The 21,995-nt window shown below is 45.0% G+C and overlaps 1 protein-coding gene across 4 annotated transcripts in view; it reads left to right on the top strand.

The window, feature by feature from the left end:
• The window catches only part of HTR4 (5-hydroxytryptamine receptor 4), a 142,036-nt gene that overhangs the window by 54,376 nt on the left and 65,665 nt on the right, over window positions 1–21,995 (top strand). For all 4 annotated transcript variants that reach the window (XM_055811489.1, XM_055811490.1, XM_055811488.1 and 1 more), the window contains 2 exons: window positions 12,716–12,841; window positions 13,850–14,050. In XM_055811489.1, coding sequence (XP_055667464.1) covers window positions 12,716–12,841; window positions 13,850–14,050 — 327 coding nt within the window. The remainder of the gene's footprint in view (window positions 1–12,715; window positions 12,842–13,849; window positions 14,051–21,995) is intronic.

Raw genomic sequence — 21,995 nt, 5'->3', positions numbered from 1 at the left:
AGTAGGCACACACATTTTCCGTGCTCTTCCAGTGCCCCCGAAGCTTTAATGCCCCCAGTATCTGCTTATTCATTCGCTGTGAGGCTTTCCCAGCACAAGCGCCTTCCCTGTGGGAACGCTGGGTCACTGCTCCAGCAGGATACCAGAGAGAGGTAAAAGCAGACTCTAACGGTCTTGGTGTTGGGCAAGAGCATGTCCTGATGGCTCTGTGTTCTTTTAGAAGAAGTCAGTTCCAGATGTTGGATATGTGTAAACAGTTTACTTCACTTAGTCCCCAGTTCCTTAGCCTGATCTGGAAAATCACCCGAGCTCACAGTTTGCTTCTAGAGCTCAGATGATACTTTTTGTTCCATCTTTGTATCTCCAGAGTTGTATCTATTTACCTTTAAGTTTTGTTCAACTTTGCCTTGAAGGCCAGGACCTGAAGAGACAAAGTCTACTTGTTTCCAGAGCCTCCTTTCCACAGTGGGACCAGAGGGCAGCGGTGATGGGACAGCACATTGCTCATTCTTGGTAGACCAGTCTGGAGACGTGCCCAGAGCTTGCTCTTCTCATGATCTTCCTGAGAGCTCTGAGGACTTACCTGAGAACAGGCTGTTGCCTACTCGACAGGGAGTGTAAAAGGAGAATAAATAAATCCCTCAAAAGAGGATAGGCAGGAAGTATTTGGTTCGTGTTAATTTAGGCGAGAATTTCTCAGAACTGTGACCTGAGTGGTGAGGAAGCTGCTCAAGAGCTGTTACATGTTTCTGAGCAGACTCAGCTGGGGGGTGGGTATTTGGAGGACTAGAGCAAGTAGAGGACCTCACAGGAGTCCAGGCAGATTTTGAGTTACTCTTTGGAAAGGAGATGGTGGGAGGCATGGGCTGTTCCCTGCAGCCTCTGCCAGAGAAGCTTCTTCGGGGCTTGTGCATCAAGACACAAACATCCTCTTGCATCCTCTTTGCTGGCAGACATCCCTGGCAAATTGATAGACTCCCTTACTTCTTTTGGAATTAAACTGCTTTTGTGGTATTTTGGGCCATGCTAGAGTGGAAGAATGCTTTTTTGGTTGTGGCTTGTTTTTTTTTTTTTTCCCCCTCCCCATTCCCTAGCAGCTGGAATACTTTTGGTCCCATTACTGCCATTATTTGCAATTTCCATTTTTATGGGCTGTAATGGGGATGTGATTTTCTGGCAGAGCTGGCAGCTACAATGAAACAAGGGGGTTTTATTTCTTCAATTCAGCTACTGTTCAGTACGCTTTCCTGAGCCCAGCAGATGTGGGTCTAGTCCGAGGCAGGCACCTAAGTGTTTTTGTAGTGCTTTTACTTTTCCCTGTAAGCCATGCTCAATGCCCCATCCTTGCAGCAACATGAGGGTCTGTTTAGAATTACTCTGGGTGACACACTGTAAAACACAAGTTTTCACTGGACCTCAAAGCTGTAAGCTGATTCAGCTAACAGCATCCCTCACCTGAAATACCTGTTCAAGTTAGTAACAAAGTTTAAATGGCCAGAACGTTAATCACAAACAAACTTTCTGTACTCATTCACAGTAGAACCTGTGGGGGTCCATATCTGATGCCACTAAGAAACCTCTAAGTCATTTCACTCGTTTGTGGGGAGGAAGGTCTCTCCTTTCTCATTGCTCTCTCCTCCAGGAGTGGCTGTTTCTAGGAATCTTTATCAAGGGCTTCTACAGATGAGCAGGGTGAGACATTGCTCCTTGGAAGCTCTTGCACTTGTTAGCCAAAGGAAATCACAACAAACAAACACTTCCAAAGCTGCTCAAGCTGACCTCTGAGGGATGTACTGGTGGTGACTGCGGGGTGGGATCTGGGTTGCACCCGAGCAGAGTGCCTGCGCTTACCGTCTGCAAGGCAGTCCTGGCTGTTTGCTTTCCCTCTGTCCTGCTGCTTGCCCAGGCTGACATCCTCTCTTGTTTATCTGAAGGGAGAAAGACGATCAGGCTTTTGTGGCCAGTCTTCAGAACATGAACTTAGCTGCGGATGTAGAGGGAGGTTTAAATAAAACAAGAAATTTAAGCGCTCTGTTCTTGAAGCAAGGACTTCCCATGTCCTTGCTTAGAAAGGACACCTATCTGGAGCCTAAATACAAGAGCGAGTTTCATACAAAATGGGCTGATGGACACGTATTCTTCCACATAGAAGTGGAAGGCTTCTGTCTGCCACCTCAGGAATAACTTTACCAAACTCTGGTCTTTATGGTAAAGCTCAAATTGAGGTAGCAGAGTTGGACATGTATGACATCTCAAAGATGACTTTTATCCCACTTGACTGATGTGTTTTGTGTCAGGGTACGGTGGACTGGTTGGTCAGTTCAAAACCTGTGGTGCTGGAGAAGGGACTAAGGAGACACACCATTCCCTGGGGACACACAGCGCTCACTCAGTCAAACACTTCAAGGGACACACACCTTGGGAGCAAACAGATGAACTCCACCATGCTGTGCCTTAAAAAAATTCATTGGGACATACAGTCCTATGTTGTCTTCAAAAAAGAAGTGAAAGTACCTCCTGCTATTTTAATTACCTGCTATTGTCTGGTAATGAATGAGCTGGGAACTGGTTTTGTGTGGCTCAGAGCCACACGGTGTCTGGGGATTGTGTCAAATAAAATGTATTCCAGAAATCAGTGCGTTATCTGTGCCAAGCCTTCCGTTAGCAGGGGTAACAAGAAGAAACTCTTCCATTCCTCTAGATTCTTGAAACTGGGAAACTATCCAGGAAATATTGGATTTTACATAGCCAATAGCTGTATTTGTCTTTTATTGTCCAAGGTGTAAATGAGCAGTGGGAAAAGCACACAGCCGGGATATTTTAATATACAGGCTGATACCAGGACTTTTTCACAGGTCTTGCTTAAGGGTCTTTTATTTAACAGTATTTCCCTTGCTGCAAATCTTGCTTGCAGAAGCAGAACAGGACCTTCATGCTTTCTGATTTGGAGGTCTTGCAACTTTCAAGCTTTCGGCAAAGATGGGAACCAAGGTTCTCCCTGATTTGAAAATGAGAACTTGGTATGAGAATGCCCGCAGAGACCAAGAACTGCCATTATGGTGTTTTGAGAAAGAGTTATCTTTGGGGAAATACGTGTGTGGGCTTAGGCCAGGACTGACTTTTTAGGTTTTATGGCTAAAATTATAAGACGGGGAAACATGCTTTTAGCCCAGGAGCAGCATCTCACCCTTGAAGAGCAGCGGGCTCTGCTTGATCAGTCTCAGTGCACCCCAGTTTTGCACCTGGTTGTTGCAGGAGGCATCACATGGATTTCTGTGAGAAATCTGGGCACTCAGAGTGTCTTTAGCGTGAGTCTAAACCTTGATTTTTCCAGCTCACTCCTGTGCCAGAGGAGGTTATGTCACAGATGTGCATCGAGTTACTCCCTGTTTCTGAACTACTGAGATAAAGCTTGAGATAGTTGCACACGTATGTGTAATGGTGATGTTGCTTATGTCTCTGTCAAGTAAAATTATTTTGTGCAATAACTGGATTGCAAATATTCTTGTTTGAAAGTGCATACTAGACTCTGTCTTTGACATTTATGGAATGTGGAAGTGAAATGAATGACAATTAATGGGAATATTGCTGGGAAATAAGGTGCTTCATCAGTTCAGATCTCCTGAGCATAGGTATGTTGTGTTTGTCATTTGAACATACAGCCTGCTCTGCTAAGACTTCTGTATGACATGAGATAAGCAAGAGCCACTTATCTGGAAAATATCAGATAATCACATTATTAATATGGAATATACACCAAAAGTCAAGTTTATTTTTGCGCCTCTTTCATCATCATCTTTTTTTCATTAAACTGACATGTAGTTTGGTAGATGCAGTGGGCTTACTTCTGAGGAGCAATTCTAGTTAGGAAATGATCAAGACATTTCTGATTAAAGGCACGTTTGATCTTTGGTTTTATACAGCATTTACAAAGTAGAAATGATTGTTACAACATTGCTGCTGTGCTTTGTAGTGTACCTAAATTCTTGCCTACGTCTAAGCCAGAAATTTGGTTTTGCCATAGTGGTAGAGTATTTGGTAACCTCATTAAAATAAGCAGACCCTGTGTATCCAAAAAGTATTGTTATGTTTATCTGAAAATAAAAGGGGAATATTCAACATGTGAAGGGAGCTTTGGGAGTAAAATTTAAAGACTTGGAAATATTTTATAAGGAACAAAACATAGTGCCAAGGCCCTGCAGACTCCAGGTAGATGCGCAAGGTTGCAATATGTGATTGTATAGGGCTTTGCACGAGAGCTCTCCTGCAGCAGTTGTTTGTGAATCCCAAAGTAATTGTAGCAGCTGCCCTTCCTCCATGCAAATAACTGTGATCTTAGTCTAATGCTAATTTCATAAGTTAATTTTAGCTTATATTTTAGGTGACAGTCTAATAGTTTTTAAGGATTGTATTTACATGCATCAGCCGTGCAACAACATCCATTCAGATGTGGGTGTAAATTCTGTAATGCCTGCTCTGCTGCCTGGGAAATAGCAGAGCCAGGTTTCATCCTTCATTGTGTGAAGAGCAGAGACAGACGTGGCTGCTGGATGCCCACCTAACTTCCCTGCAAGGGGAGAGCCCCTAAGGTTTAGGCAGTGCCCGGAGACTCCCTGGGTCTGGATTTGTGTCCTACCTCTGTTGCACATTTCCCATGTAACTGTGAAACTGCTGCCCCTCTCTCTGGAGTTCTCAGACCTTCATCTGTATGAAGACCATGATAAAGCATTGCATTGTTTGGGATCACCGTGCAGCCCCAGATCCAATTTCCATCCAGGAAAGGCAAGAGCTGCTGTTGTAAGCTAAGGAAATTGCATGGACCAGCAGAAAGCTCAGGTTTTTTTCTGGGTTTGTTACTTGGAGCCCCTCATTCTTTGCCTGTCAGCCTGAGTCTGGGCAGTCTGTAAGCCTGAGGTGGGTGCTCTGGTCCTGAAGTCTCCCGAGGTCCCGCGGTGTTTGGCAGCCCCAGCATCTGCTCCCAAATGGCAGAGTGCTCCTAGTGCGTACTGATTGCCTGCGCAGCCCACACCTGGCAATTTTTAAAACATTTAAATAGCCTATCTTCTTTGCTTCATCTTGACAATTGATTTTAATCAGTATTATCAGCCGCTTAAAACACTTAATTCTCTGAAGCACTATAGCATTCAGCCTCCAGCAGATACGTGGAGCGGAGGTGCAGGATCAGTGATGTTATCAGTAGTTTTGTTTCAAACCAGCATAAAAGGAGAAAAATCTTATCCCTTCCCACCCACCCCACTGCTGCAATTTATTTGGTTTAAAAAAAAAAAAAAAAGGTACTCAAATAAACTAATCATATGACTGAGTTATTTTGATATGTGGAATGCTGTTTATTTCTGGCTTGTCAATACTTTAATTAATTTCAATCTGTTTCTAAAACAGAAGTTAAGTACATAATTGATTTGAATCTGTTAGAAGTTGTCCTGCCATCTGCACAGTCTGAAGTGAAGCAGCACAGGCAGTGTAGCATTTGAAGGCATTAAAAGAAATTATGTGCTTCTGGATTAATGCTGACTTCTGATTAATATTTTTGGGAGGCAGTAGAGAAGAATATGGTAACAGCTGGAAAGCCATAGATCAAATAATATCTTCCCTATTGTCATGTTTCTATATTGAGACACGTGTTGTTAGGTTTACTTATAAAATAATGTATCTTGATTTTTAAGTGTTTGACACTCAGCCTCTGATTTTATGCCTAGAAATAATCAGGGGAGTAGAAAAGAGGAGAGGCAAATGACAGCTTATTTGTAGTTAAAGACCTACATGAAATATCATGTCAGCTGGAGTTACAGAGGGACAAACCGTGGTGTGGTTGAAAACAAAGTGGAGTAGCTCTTCCGTGTATTCCCCATGCACTGAGGCCACTGTTAAATCAAGAAGAAAGCTTTTGTTCTAGGCTCCCACCACTTTTCAGTGAGAATTACACACGTCCCTTGTTACAAAGGGATCCCTCCTGCAGTCCCTGGCTACCTCCAGGAGATGCTCCAGGTGACCTCGGCAGGCAGTTACTCCTCTCCAGTTTGGAAACAGGCCATCCAGCCTCCTTCCTATCAGCTGTGCTCCTCTGCCCCCCAAAGCAAAGTGTTATTTATTCAAGCCTCAGCCTTTTCCATCTCTCTCCCTCTGGCAGGAGTGTCTGTGCAGTGCCCAGGGTGCTCTCAGCACTGAGCTGTTTATGAGGGATTTTTTCCCGCTGTGGTGGCGGGGAGGTCAGGGTGTGTGACATGTAACGAAAGCCAGGGGAGCAATGTGCGTGGTCTTACCAACATGACTGATCTGTGCAGTTTAATTGCTGCATAAAATATGCAAAAGCATTGAGGTAATTTAGAAAAGGTAAGGTGTTTACAGGAAAGTAGAAATTGAGCTTGAAATAATAATTACACTTTTTTTTCTTCTCGTTAATGACTATACAGAAGAGCCTTTTAAATATGTCCATATGTGGGTTTTAAGCATTCATTCCATACCAGTATTTCACCTTTTTCCTTAAGTGGTTTCTGTATTCTTACTAACCAACAACCATTTTGTCTGAATCTCATTTCCTCATAATAGCAAACCCATCAATCCCTGCTTTATTAAACAGGGAAGCGTGCTTAGAAGCCAGAGCACTCAGATTTGATCAAACATGTTAGGCAAACCATTGATTTTAATTTACAGCAATATCCACTTCTTCCATTATTAACAGCTTTGAATTACTGAGACTGAATAATTAACAAATATTCCTACTGGATGATAGGTTATTAAAAAGGCAGATTTACAGAAACATAGCCCAGATGAACATCCTTCCTGCCCCCCCAGTGATGCATATGCCTATTTAATGTTCCCCAGGGGAGCAATGCAGCATGGCACGAGGGAAATGCTCTTTGGAGAGATCTCCCAAATGCTTCCGAAACGATTATCACAGCAAATGCTCCATAGACAAGTGTGCCAGTGTGTGTTTCTGACCTGCTGGTGCCTGTTCAGAGCCCTGGGCTGTGGCCAGCCAAGTTAAATGATGCAGACCAGGATGCCAGTACTGTCAGGGCAGGGTTGCCTGTGTACACTGGGTGGGAAATGTGGGCTTAAAACATTGCCCTGCTTCTTGGCTGAAGCACCCCTTAGTCTTCAACCAGGGCAACACCTGGTGAAACGTGGCCCGGTGCTGGCCTCCTCTGGCACTTCCAGAGATCGTTTTGATGAGTAAAACTCAAAATCTCTGTGCACCAAGGACCTGAGGTGGGTGGTTCGTTTTGTGTTTGTTGACTTGCACATCTCTCTGCAGCTGATGAGGCTGGAAGGGATGGAGGTCTGTAACGGGCAATAAGCTTGTTCGCGGAGGAAGATGCCTGGGAGCACAGAGCAGATCTAAGTCTGTGCCTGCTATTATGGTCCCTATCCTTCTTCAGGAGCCCAAATGAGAGGAAAATGTCTGGGATTCTTACAGAAGGAGACGACCTCTACCTGCCTAGCAAGAACAAATCTCCCTTCCACCCAAAACCACAACCCTGCAGTCTGGGTGTCATTGCTTAGCAATACCCAACCGAAATTCAGTGTCGGTCTTCCACGCCAAACCTGGCCAGTTACAACTTCCTTGCAGCTGTAGGAGTTTTCTCTTCAATGCAGAAAATCGTACTGCTGAGGAAGAGCATCGAGGTGTCTGCAGCTATTTCAGTCCTAGCTGCATGGCGAAAATAATCATTCCTCTCCACCTCCAGAGCCCTTTTCTCTGGCATCCCTCAAGCCCCCTCCTCCCCTCAGTCGCACAGAACCGTCCTGAGGGAAGCAGTGTGCACTGAGGGGTCAGCAGCACGTCGGGGTGCCCAGCTTGCCCCTGCTGCGCTGCCTCACCCAGCTGTGCGGTAGGTGGATGCTGCCACCGCTGGGGAGGCAGCAGCTGATGTGGTATGAAGAGCTTATCCTGGTGCTGGGGGACAGGGCATCCTTCTGGGGACAATAGCAGGTGGCAGCCTGGGTGTTTCTCAAGGCTTGCTGTATAGGCACAGCTCTTTCCAGTGTGAGATGAGTGGGTGGTTCAGTTCACCCGTGCGTTTACTACACGTTGTATTGATTACTGTGAAATGTTTATGTCTGAGTGCAAGCCCATTGCCTTTAGGATCAGAGCAATTCAAGGAACAGGTCAAATCCAAATGTTTCACTCCCTCTCTCTACCTCCCTCTGTGGGACGAGGCCCCAGGGCATCCTTGACACCAAGCACAGCTGCCAGCCTGAGAGCCAGTGTCCCTGCTGCGGTGGGGGGACAGGGGTGTCTCAGCAGGCAGCCTCACAACCCTAAGGCTTCCCCTAAAAAAGAGCCAGTGGGCTCAGTCTCCTGCCCCCCTCCCAAGGCACTGCAGGGGGAATTGAGAAACCTCATCCATGGCTGATGGCCAGTTCACCCCCCCAGCAAGGCTCGGGGACGAGGGAGGTGTCTCTCCCCCTCTGTACATGCAGAGTGCAGATGCAAGGTGCTCAAATAACGCAGTGATGAGAATTGCTTAGGAACAGCAGAAGGACGGGTGAAGCTAAGATAAGACAAAATATAAATCTAACTCAGCCTGGCTCTGTATAAACTAAACCATCATCATCCTCTTTACCACTGTGCCAGCATGTATGTGCTGCCATGCTCACTCGGGAGGAAAAGGAACATCTTTTGTATGGTGCTATTCAGTGTGGTTTGACATTTTGTTCCACAGATGCAGCCACGGAGCAATGTAGCCTATTGTGAAGGCTTATTTAGACAGGTACAATTACAGCTTGGCAGTGAAGGTGCCTTTGATCCCAGTATCCGCATTGTTCCTGAGGCTTTTCATCCCACCGGGTACCCAGCTAGAAGGCACGTGGCTGAGACCTGCCTTTGAAGTTGTTTCTTTTCCATTTTGTAGATTCATAGAATCTTTTAGGTTGGAAAAGACCTTTAAGATCATCCCTTTAATTTTCATGGTGTCTTCTTCTGCTGATGAACATTATTAATGAAGGCTCTGGCATTCAGTTGTGCTCAAAATACTGATGCTTGGCAAGTGTCTGACCTTTCCCAGCTCTGCAGCAGCTATCTGCAGGAGGAGGGCAAGTGGGGGCACCCAGAGAGGTCTGTGTGGCTCCAGCAGAGGAGAGTCGCCTTGTGCATCCCGCTGTGCAGGGTGTCCATGGTGAAAGACCCGCTCCCGGCTGCTCATCCTTTTCCGAAGGGCTTTGCTGCAGTGCAGGTTCATGTGTCAGCAGCTCCCAGCTTCCTTCCTACCAAAATCTCCAATGCAGGACTTTGCTTCTGAGGAAAAACGAGATCTGTCAGATCGGATGTATGTGGGGATGGATGGGAAAGAGGGAAAGTCATTTCTGGCGGGGATGGGAGGAGTGACATCCTATTCTAGGAGCAGCCCTGTGGCCAGTGACCAGTTCTGTAGGGTGGCTTGCGATTTTAGTGTTAGGATAAGGAGTTAGATGTCAGTTACCTTCAGTTTTGAGGAAAGAATCTCTGTATACAATTTGGAGTGGTCACTGGTGATTAAGCAGCACAGAAACTGATGCCATTTGCTTGAATTTATGTTTAGCTTGTTACTACAAGACAAGGAGGAAAGCTGCGCAGAGAGAGTGTTCACCACATACTGAGAGTTTGAAAGACAGACCAGAAAGAGGAAGGCAAAGGAATCCACTAAGAGCTGTTAAACACAAGCCCGTGGTGACACAGATGTTTGTGGCATGAGAGAGCATGCAAAAGAGGCACTGCTATATGCATGTAGGCATTTCATCTCCTACTGGCCACTGTCAGACAGAATGATGGATGAAGCAGATCCTTTTGATCTATTTTCTTCTGTTAAATGTGAGGAAGTATGACTGGACCAGTGTAGGCAAATTGCAGGCAGCAATTGCAGTGTAATGTAATTGCAAGAACTGCAAACACAAAATCCACTCATTGCAAAAGTTGTCCAAGAACTAATGACCCAAGGTGTCGGGAAGAAATGCTTTCCAGTAAAAGCTGGTAAAGCCACATTTAGTTCAGACAGAGCCTTGTCAACATTTATGAATGTACCAAAGGATTTGTCCAGAGCTACCGGCTTTTTGGAGCCTTAATTGTCCTCATTGAAGTTGTGCTAAGTGCAAACTCCTTCAGAGGCTAAGTAAAAACACATCTTGACTTTGCCTTTCTCCTATTTTAGCATCTATAGTTGGCTTGAACAAAAGTGTCTCGCTGGATGCAAACCCATGGTTATGTCTGACCCCTTCAGCAGAACCCCAAGGACTGTCCTGCATTGAGCAGGAGTGGATTTACTATTAGCACTTAAAACTGGCAGGGCAAAAGAAGCAGTCATGCCTTTGCCTCTGGGCTGGGATCATTCATTCCAACACAGGACAACCCCCTCTTCCTTACCGGGTACCCTTCACCCTGAGCCACCCTTCTCCCGGTACACTGGTACCCCAGCACCTCCAGAAGGATGCCTGCCTGGCACTGCTCAGGGATTTTTTTGCCTGAACACCTGGTGGAGAGGTGGGATACACCCAACTGTTCACTCTACATGACATTTTATCAATCTCTTCGTTTTAACACAGGAGATTATCTGGAATTAAAAGTGATCTGTGCTCGCACAGGTGAGAAAGCACTGCTTGGCACAGGGACACAGGTTTATGAAGCCAGGATGTGCAGTTGCCTTGGACCTCTTTCTTGTTATAGCCATATAATTGCACTTGTTTTGAGCCTGCATAGATCTGCCTGGTGCTGTTTTCTCCTACAAAAGTAGTGTGAGGCCAGGGCATCTCCTTTCCTCTTCAATTACTCATAAACATCCTCACCCATCTGGATGAGCTTATAGCTGGTGATGTATTTCCTTGTAAAACACTGGAAATTGAAGAATTCCTAAGATACTGTTCGTACTCAATATGAAGAGTCCAACTTCAGCAGGCTGCGATCTGACCCTCTGGTGCAGCTGGCAGTGGACAAAAAAGTCATACTGAGAGCAGCATTGCTGTTAGGGACAAAAACGGAGGCTGGGATTAGGTGGTTGTGCCACGTGCAGGCTCAGGGTGAAGGCAGTTGCTAGAAGCTTATTAACATGGCACAGGTAGTGGAGGCAGGACTTCAGCAGCTTCTTGCCTTTTTTAGCTTTGCCAGAATCAGGAGAATTCAGTGAGATAAAGTGTAAAAGTCTGAAATGCATTTAGTAAATAACAAGCGACCCCAGAGGAAGTCATAAAACAGAGTCACAGTTCATTTTTTTCAGTTAACGGAACAATCTCACAACATTAATCCTGGTGCTGAATACCAGCTCCGTACGCTGTGAAGAAATTTCCCTGCTGAATTAGTGTCAAGTGCTGCTCGTAATGCCAGTTTATTTCTAGCCACCCTCGATAACACAAACACACTCCTGTTCTCACCCATCTAATGTAAGAGGGAAAGTTACCCAAGCAGGTGAAGGTTTAGGATGCATTTTGTTCTGGATACGTAATTAGAAATAGCTTTAAAGGAAAAGTGGCTCAAAAGTTTGCAATGAAACCAGTTTTATGAGGAACAGAACACTATTAATTGCAAGTTTTGTATGACCTTTGCAGGCTCCAAAAAAAGCCCCAACAACAGTTTTTGAAGCTTTTAACATCATACTTGTAGAAATGCAGACTCCAAATATCTCCAATGTTGTGTTGTCGTGTTATCCTTCCTTTTTGATTTCTTTCTCTTCATTAACTGAAAGAAATTGTGGATGTCAGGGAGGAGGAAATTGGGCACTTCCTTTAAAAAATAATTAAAATATTACAAAATAATAAAATATTTAAAAATATTAATAGAATGTTTATTTTATTTTTCTTAATTCTGGAAAAGTTATCAAATGGGAAAAAAAAAAAAAGCGCCACACTGCCTCTTGTTCTGTGGCACCTGGTAAAGGGAAGAGAGAACAAGGGAAAAGATTACACAGAGGGTTTCAACATTCAAGTTGTAAAGTGCTCATCTTGAGGAAAACCTTGGGGAAAAAAAAGGAAAACTGAAAGGAAAGAAAACCAAAACTGCATAGAAAATAACATTATTTATTGGGGTGAAAAGAGAATGAAAACATTTTTGTCCAGAGACTCTGAATTGGAAGGGACTTTCAGAAGTCAGGCATGGTTCACTCCAGCTCTTGGGAATGGGCTCCTCCACTGTGTGCGTCGGCTTATCCACCACGGGGAGACCTGGGTGGCCATGGGCGTTGTGGACATCCTTTGCCTGTAGCCTTTCTGCTGATGAGCACAAGCCTCGGATTTCCCCATAAATATGAAATGCTCGTTGTTGCTGGTCTGGGTGGGAAGGCTGCCTTGCTGTGGCAGGCGTGGGGATGCTGCTCTGATGCCCGCCCAGAGGAGTGCCTGTGCCTGGCACCTCCCTGGACCATCCCCTCCTGTAGAGGGATGAAGCTGGGTTAATTATCATTGATAATATACAGCTGTGGGCTGGCTTCAGGGCGGTGGGTTGGGCGATGTAGATGAGGTGCAGCTGTGGCTGGTTCCTGCTAAGAGGTTGAGAGCCAATGAAGAGAGGCAGCCGAGGGAGAGAAGGAGAGAGAGGCAGAAGCAAGAGGAGAGAGAACACGTGCTCCGGATGAGGTGAGACGAGGAGAAGGCAGCAGAGGGACTGTATGAAGGGTATGCTGGTATGAGGTGGTAAAAGACCTTGTTGCAGCTTGATAGTTTGGAGAATGCTCTGACACCCTCCCAGTGCTGCTGCAGCTTCTTTTCTCTTTTGTTTCTTTGTGCTCCCCAGTTCGAGTGAGGGCTTTGGCATAGCGGAGAAGATCGTGCTGCTCACCTTCATCTCCGCCGTGATACTGATGGCCATCCTGGGGAACCTGCTGGTGATGGTGGCTGTGTGCCGGGACAGGCAGCTCAGGTGAGCCCACCCAGCCGGGCACCACCTGCCCTTCCATGTGGAGGCACAGGGGGAAATCCCCACCTAAACCCCCCCATTCCCACAGCTGAGGGCACAAACTGCTGCGGTGAAGGGTGCCCCTGGCCATGCGTCGCACCGTGGCGATGTCAGGCTCTTGCACTGGCCTCAGTGCGTCCCCACTCGGGTTTACACTGCGGCAGTGGGATCATGTATTATCCATCCTCTACATTTTTAGCGGACTCAGTGTAAAACACCCAGGTAAATCACTGAAAAGCAGAGCTAAGCAGCACCTCCTTGGAGAAGCGGGTTGGCCTCTATCCCTTTTCTGTCTCAAATTTCTGAACAATCCTAACATCGGAAAACCACACAGATCAAGGTCCTGTTAAAGTTGTGCTGCATTGCTGCAGCTTGGCAGATGCTGCCAGTGATTTGGGGGGGGGGGGGGCGGCGGGCAGGGGGCACAGGCAAAACTCCTGTCTCAAGGCTTGCTGCTACCCCTGGGAGCTGTCAGACCAGCTGCAAGAGCAGAGTGAGATATTCAAGAGCCTCTATTCATATTCTGCGTGGGATTTTTAATGGATTTAATTCTATTTTATTGTTATGATTTAAAAAGTACTCTTCAAGTTAAAATTACAGTTTCAGTCTAGATTCTTCTCAGTGCTTTCTGGAAGGATTTTCTCAATTTGCAAGTTAAAATAAAATCCCCCTTCTCCACCCCAAACTCTCCAATGCAAGCTGTGAGGCTGAGCCACATGCAGAGGCCTGTGAGCATCTATTTGCCTCTTTTATGTGAGCAGAAAGATGTGTTTGTGCAGGGAATGTGGTGGATATTAAGCTGTAAAACCAGGAACAAGCTAGGGATGACCCTATAATGGGAGGAACACATTATAGAGAACCTTTTAGTGTGATGGAGCAAATTAGGCGCAAACACAAGCTGAAATGTCTGTCCACATGTAGAGGATGCTGCACTGAAACTATTCCACCCTGATTTTGTGATCTTGTCTGCAGGAAAATCAAGACCAATTATTTCATTGTCTCCCTTGCCTTTGCTGACCTGCTGGTGTCAGTGCTGGTGATGCCGTTTGGAGCCATTGAGTTGGTTCAGGACAACTGGATCTATGGAGAGATGTTCTGCCTGGTCCGAACGTCCCTCGATGTCCTACTCACCACAGCGTCAATCCTGCACCTGTGCTGTATCTCTCTGGACAGGTATGAACAGAAGGGCATTGAGAATAATTACAGTTGCTTTCAATTTCTTCAGTGTTGTTGCTCGTCCAGCGGTAGCCAAAGGACAAATATGAACCTGCTGGGTACCACAGAGCAATAAATCTCTCTCAGTAGCTGGTTTTGGAGAGAGTTCTCTGAATCCTCAGGAGTGCAGAAAAACTTTAAAAGGAATGAGATTTGTACGAAAAGAGCAAGCCAGGTTCTCAGCTGCTTTGTGGCAGAGCTCTGTTTACATTACTGATCAGACGTAAGAAGTTTCTTCTTTAAAGTGCAGAAAAGACACCTCAAAGATGTACCCAAAGGGAAGACCTGCAGCTGTCACAGCTGGAGGTGCATCCTGCATTGCGGAGGTGCATCCTTTTGGCAGGGATGTTGCTCCCTGCCAGGGGCTGCAGAGGGGGCTTGGCTGGTGAACAGCTCGATGTGTGGTGCTGACCCCCACCTTCCCAGGGACTGAAATGCTAAATTACTTGCCTTTCTCTCTCTTGTCCAAAAAATATTGGACATGTCTTACAAGTGCTATCAAAACTACAGTTCCTGCTATTAGCAGCCATATAGGTAGATGAAAACCAATATTACCAAGTGACACGTTGTGCTTTATATTACTAGATTATATGGAGAAAGAGCTAAAAGAGCAGCCCCCCCCTAAACGTTATGGGATATTTTTCTAAGGCATCCATTTGTGCATCTCTGCTAGTGAAGGCTAACAAGGAGGTAAATAAAGCTGGTGAAATGGGTGTGTAGGCTTTGTGGGAGATCCTAAAAACTTTCTTTTCTTTCAAACTTTTCTTGAAAAATTAAAATGAGGCCAATATCCTAAATAACTTATGGCAAACAATTCTGTTTTACTGTTGTCTGCAGTTTTTCAGGGTAAATGGCAGAACTTTTCATACAGAATATCAAGAATTTTTTACTAGGTAAATACTTAGAAGAAATAATTTTGACCGTCTATTCTAATAAGCAATATTTAGAGCTTTTATTTGAGCTCTGTGCAGAGATTTCAATACCTTTAAAAATACTATTACTTATTAGTAATAATATGGCCAAAATAACCATAATCATACTCATCATCATGACACCTGGTATTCAAATAGCATCTTTCGTCCGGAGTCTGTATGCAGCCAGACTTCAAAAGATACTTGATTAACTTCTCTATTGATGGGCAGCGCTCCTTTGTTGTGGGAGAGAGAGGCACCGGCACATGCCGTATTGTATCCAGAGAGAAGCTGATGTGCAATAGCTACAGCACGTTTCCTTATCTGGAAGTTCAGATGGCTGGAACACAAATAGGAAGCTCATTATCTTAAAAACGTTGACAAATTGCCACTTTGAGCCAATTACCAGTAAAGCAGATGTTAGGCACTGCACTCTGGATGTGGCCTTGTTATATAAAATGTTGGAGTTCGATTCTCCGGGCTCTTCATTAAACGTGGTGGGTTGTGTAGACAAGGAGACATGAGGGGAAAATATTATTTTCCCCCCTCCCCTGCACACCCTCATCTCGGGCACCTGCAAGGGATGAGGTACCCCGTGTGGGGTCCACAGAAGGGAAACTCCCCCCTTTCTCCTGCATATGCCACCCTCATGCAGACCCCTGCTGTGTCATGGGCTCTTGCTGCTGCTGCCTGTGCCCATCGGTCCCCATGTTCCTGGGACAGCCTTGTCTGGGGGTGGGGAAGGGGTTGGGGCACCCTGGGCTCTATGACTGTTGAAATGTGTGGCTCAGAGTTAATGTATTAGGGATACAGAACAGAGATTACGGTTTTATAAGGAAAATTTTCTTTGTAAACAGATCTGAGGCAGAGTTTGCAAACACCCAGCTCAGTAGAAGGAGCTGGAAATGTAAAAAAATAACCCAACCAAAGAAAGCCCTAAGATGAGATGGATTAGATTATTCTGTACTAAATGAAACATTCGGATCAGAATGTAAACACCAGGAGCTCTGCTGGTCCCTCTATGCTCTTTTATTCTCTGTCCAGAGTCATGAATTCTCTCCACCAGATGCAGAGTTGCTGTAGCAATGGGTGAGCATCACTGCTTACAGTAACACATAGGTGATTCCCCTTCTTTTGGACAGAGAGAAATGGGGAGCCGAGTCTGGGGATGCCCACTTCACCCCCCCCATCCCAAGCCAATGCTTTAATCACTAGACTACTACACAGAAGAGGAGAACAGCTGTCTTGAAAGAAAGCAGGGGTTGGAACTGTGTTTTGGAAGAAACTAATTCTCTAGGTTTGTTCCACATGTGTTCTGAGAAGGTTTTGGGAAGCTGCAGCACCCCCTGCCCTGGCATCTGAAGGTGATGGACGCTGTGCTTGAACGACTCCCACATCAGCCTTGCTCCATTGAAGTGCCTCGTCCTTCTGTGATAAAATTATCCTGCTTTTAAAGATTTCTGCTTACTGAGTGTGCATTTGAGGCAATTGCTGCAACAGAAACATTCTTCCTATTTCTTCAGGATTAAAAAGATTCTTTACAGTAGAATTAAAAATTGACACACACGCTGGCTAAAAACCCCACCCACATCCACCAATCTTGGTGCCAAATTGATTGAAAAAAAGTGCTTAGAGCTCTGAATTTGAAGGTCCCAAAAGCTGAGATCATCTTAAGTGTTACAGCAAAAGAAAAATCTTCCCCAGAATGCCTGCAAACTTTTTCCCTATGAATACACTGACAGAGAGGGATCCCTCAATATTTGCAGTCCCCCTAACATGAGCCATATTAGACTAGGCAGTAGTTCAAATTACTTGAAAATAAGCCAAGGATGAATTAATTAATTGAGTGATGCGTGTGCTGAAAAGCTCTGCAAGTTCAGGGGTGAGGGAGCGGAGCTGTGTTATCTGGGATACAGAAACACAGCAGCAATTTTTGACAACTGAGCAACCTGAAATTGCCAGATGTCTGGGATTTATTTCAGGACACACAAATGCTCTTTCTCTTTCGCATGTGTTGACCATACATGTGCTGTTCTTTGCTCCCAGGCAGAGAGATAGGAAAGGTTCCCCAAGCGGGTGTCTGGATGCAGCCTGACATGGATAATTATCGCAGCCTTTATCGTTTGCTGCCTTCACACTGAAGAATGATGCCTCTGCAGACTAGCTGTAGAGCTGAGATAAATTTTAGGTAATCTCTGGTACTGTGTTTTTCTTGTTTCTCTTCTCAAAATTACTTTATTAAGTGCTTGTTAGAGCAGTGACCACCACACACAACACCATGAGCTGAGCACTAACAGCAACATCCCCGAGACAGGCTGCTCCTCTCCAAAGGAGGATTTTCCACAGAAACTTTTCTCTGTCTTCTAATCTTTGCAGGGCATATGTAGCTGTCCTAGCCATTCAGTCTTGCTGTAGAAGCTCACCTTGGATGGTATTTTGACTCCATGGGTAATCATTTGGAACTTTGCCACTGGCATGAAAAAAGCCAAGATTTCATCTCAGATGTTTCAAAATGCATGTTTCTTCTCCCAGTACAAGAAGGCACAATTAAGTCTGTGTTTGCTGACAGTGTCAGCTGAAAGAGAAAGCCCAAGATCTCTCTGTCTCATGTGAAGAAGAGAATCCCAAGTGTGGCTCTCATCACTCTCTGTTTGATCAGACACCGTGTATGAATCTGATTGAGTCCCAAGACTCCAGGCTTCTGGGTTCTCCCAGGACCAAACGTCAAGTTCAGACTACCCACCACGGTGCTCAAAACAGACCAAGGTGCCTCCTGGACTAGCTGTCCTGAACCGTTGTAAACAAAAATATTATGGAGGTGGGTCTGTCCCTAGTCATCTTCCTCTCTTAAAGCAGTATTTCTTTCTCTGATTGACTGACTGATTTATGTGATTTTCAAAATATGGCTTAGTAGGACACCAGTAGGGTACTGTAGCCATCGCTGAAGTTGTTTAACATCCACCTGGACATCATCCTTGAGCACAGAAACAGTCCTAACCTGACCAGGAATTTCTATGCTCATTCATGAGCTCTTTCATGTCCCAAACAGTCTATTAGAAAGACTTTCTTCCTGAATTAGCCGTGTATTTTACATTTCTGCAGTGCTTGCTCACTGGCATGGTCAGAAAACATGTTGTATAGAAGAAGTTGCTTTCTACCATAAAGCAGCAGACCTCGATGCCTGCAGTTCCAAACTCTGATACCCCTCACACCTAGCAACACTATCAGGTCTAAACATTCACAAAGACCAAGGACATTAAATATTTTTCCTACCGTGCTTGTCTAATAACTTTTCTGATTGAAGTGAAACATGGGGTCTTTCCCTCCATCTCTCAGAGGAGGCATTTTGATGGAAAAAGACAGGGAAAACATAGACATTTTGATTCTGGCTCTTACCATGTCCTTAAGGTTGTCCCATGGTCTCCTCCTTGCTACATTGAGGGGGGTATTACTGTTGTGCCATGTCATGCTGCAGGTCACCTAGAGCCAGTGACAGTCCCACTTTACTCCTGTGTCCTTTTCGCAGAGATTAATTCACTTTTGCTGCCATGAATTTGGCTGCTGTTCCAAACCTGCTCAGCAAGCAGGACAACAGGGATTTTCAGCACAGCTTGGATGGGAGTGGTGGATACAGAATAATAGATCCATTTTCCATACTGAAAGAAAGCTATACCCCACCTTTTAAATCCACCTTTTTCTCCTTCCTGATGTACCAGCCCCTTGCTGGGACTGTCCTGGGAGCATCATCTCCAGGTGTGTTTTGGTCTGTGACCATCCTGAGAAGGGCAAGGAGAAAATCTTAATCTCACTTCATGTCAGTGCTAGAGATGAAAAAAAGTAAAAATATCCACACTTTAGTCATGTTTGAATACATAACAACTACAAAAAACTACTAAATTGCACCTATTTCTTGAGCACTTTGCCAGTTTTTAAAATCCTTTTCCTTTTGCAGACTGAACTCAAAAAGTTGTGCTGTTCCTGGTGCATATTAGTTAAAATGTGGGTACCTGATGGAGCAGCCTGATAGTGATTAATGACTCGATGGAGTAACCATCCCCTAACCCAGATGAGCGGTGTACTCAACATGTACTGTTCACAGCTAGGATTTAACACACTAGCACAGTCTCCTCATTTCTAGCTGCTTGCACCAAATTTTCCATTTGGGACTTGAGCTACAGGCTTTCAAGGTATACCTTTCCCTTGTCCTGTGCAAATATTAACTGAGATTTGAAAAGACTTCCAGCCAGTTTAATTGTTGCAGTATTCTGCAGTCATCTTCAAGCAACTTTCAGGTCAGCTCAAAATATTCACTCTGATATGAGCAAGAGCAATATGTCTTTCCTCCTTTTGTCTGCAGTCTCAGACCTAGGTTTTAAAGGTTTCTGGCAGAAACTTGAATTTCTGTGACCATTTTTGCTTGTTTTGGGGTGATTTTTTTTTCTTTTTTTTTTTTTTCCCCACGGTGAGAACTGACTCTTAAACAGTGTTAAGAGGACAGAGTAGGTGAGGAGGTAGTGGTGGATATCCCTGAAATGTCAGAGCAGGTAGATGGATGCCTGGGTTTCTGTGCAGGGAAGGGTGACTCAGCCCATCGTCGACCTGTTCTCCATCCCCACGGCCTCTCCGATCCTGGCAGCTGGCTTGGCGGAGCACTGACAGCACTGCTTCCTTCCCAGTATTTTATTTAGTTTTTGCTAGCTGTTGCTCTGTGTTCATTTAGCCTTTATGGGAGTATGCTGCTTCTAGCTGGTGTTTTTTCTGTGATTCATGTATTTGCTGCCTTCTGTTTATTTCAGGGCATACAACTGTGGGGTTTTTTTTTAAGAAAACTGGGTGGTTAATCTAACCCTCAGGACTTAGTTTGGGAAGTCATTCTTTTCAACACTTTCAGAAAATGTTGCTTGAAAAGATTTTTATCTGATAATATCTTGTATCCATTTCCATTATGACCTCTGAAAAAGAAAGAAAGAAAGAAAGAAGGCATTCAGGCTTTAATTCTCAAAGGCATTTGAGAAAATCTGGAGAAATCACCACAGGGTAAATTGATTGTACTGGTCAGACACAGGGAGCAAAGAACTTCAGAGACTTAGAGACACTCTCAGTCTCATCTGAAAAAGTTTTTGTCCAAGGTGTCAGAGATAGCTCAGGACTCACTGAATCTGAATTTTGCTGTCACTGCGTTATGCTTTTTCATAATCTCTTTGGTATTCTAATATGAAAGAAATATTTAGCCTTGAATTATTTATTTATTGCACGTTTTATGCATACTTATCCATTCTTTGTCCTTATGCAATAAAAATAATTGCACTGCCTATAAATAGACCAAGAAGCTATGATACAGTCTCCAAATAGAGTTAACCTGTCAGGAAAGGTAATTTTCTTCTCTAATATTTGCAGTAGAATTTGCAGTAGAATTACTTCTCAAAGTCTTTGGGGAAAAAAACCCAAAACAACAGAGAAACGAATAGGTCCTAAATGTCTGTATTTCTGGGCTTAGGTGCACATCTGGCACCTCTGGTTTTCATGCAACCAAAGCATCCTGCACCCTGTCTCTGCCTCCTCCAGCTCTCCTGGCCGTGTCCCAGCCCGGGAAGCTTTCCTCCAAGTCTGTGTCTCTGCTGGGCACTAGGTACACTGTTTGCCTGGCGTGTGCGAAACATTTGCAATTTGCTGTATAACACACAACAAAATGGACCTAACTGTCTGTTTATTCAACGCTAATCTTACTGGGATTCAAACATACCCCATAATCACTGCTAAATAAAGGCTAAAGCAAAGCAGATGTATCCAAAGAGTGTTGGAGCACCAGAGTGGCAGATGCTCGTTGCGCCATTTACAAACATTAATTAACATTAATGTACTGTTCAGACATCAAATTAGCACGATCCCTTGAGAGAGATGATGTTTTCGAGACTCCCAAAGCCCGGTGCTCTGCCGTGGCAGCCCATCTGGAGAGGTAGCCCTCTCCCTGTGCCGGGTGGGAGGGCACGTGTGGGAGGCAGAGGAGCGGCGAGGTTGGGGTGGTCGCTGGCTCTGCCCACCCTGCCTGCTGCCTCCAGTGCTGCATCACATCGCTCCCCGTGCTCGTCTCTTTTGCACGGTGTCCCAGCTGGGGCACGGCAGGATCGACTGGCTCACCAAAGGGCTCGAGGTCCAGAGTGTGATGTCTTCCTCAAGGACGGGAAGAAAGCAGCTGAGCCAAACAGTGCTCTGTGAAACATCTGCTGGCTGGCCAGGGGCGGGGGGAGCTTATTAGTGGGGAGACTTATTAGGTTTTAAATAGCTATCAGTAAGTAAAGATTAGGCAGTCAGCAATCTGATTATATGACACAAGTTCCAGCTATAGTTTTGAACCAGGCCATAAAGCCCCCATGCCCTTTTCAGCTAGAAAGGCATCTGATCTGGTACAGTTCCCAGGTGGAGGAACAGAGAGGCAGCGCGGGAAGGGGCTGAGCAAGAGCAAACAGAGACTGTCCGCAAGGGCTGCACGACGTGACACGTAGCTGCGGAGTTATCCCTGTCGTTGTTCAGCTCGGCAAGAAAACTAACGTGGGATTTGCAGAATTCAGGTCCGAGAGCATTAAGAAAAATAACAGAGCAGATGGCCGTGGCACAGCCGGAGGGATGCACTGTCCTTTATTAATCTTTACAAACCCTCTAGAAATATGGTAATTTATTTCACCACTGTTGCTGCCAATAACCCTCCACACACACTGACCCACATGGGGACCGTGAAGGAGTCCTCTATCTCTGTTTGGCAACATACGTTTGTTTGTATTACTAGCTAAATTTATCCAGTTCCAATTAACTGCTCTCTTTAGCATTTTTCTCAGTGTAATTATCTCAACACCAGCAGGCCGTTGTTTTTTCTAATAAGAATTTAATTTTGTTAGATGTAATCATTTTAGGACATTTTTTCTTTCTGGACCAGCGATGCATAACTTTGTTTTATTTGGCACACTTAGACGCCATAGCTTATTTGCTCGGTGGGA

The sequence above is a fragment of the Falco peregrinus genome, chromosome 8 (assembly GCF_023634155.1).
Source record: "Falco peregrinus isolate bFalPer1 chromosome 8, bFalPer1.pri, whole genome shotgun sequence".
NCBI lineage: Eukaryota > Metazoa > Chordata > Aves > Falconiformes > Falconidae > Falco > Falco peregrinus.
Note: the sequence above shows the minus strand (reverse complement) of the source record. Positions and strands in the feature narration are given on the sequence as shown.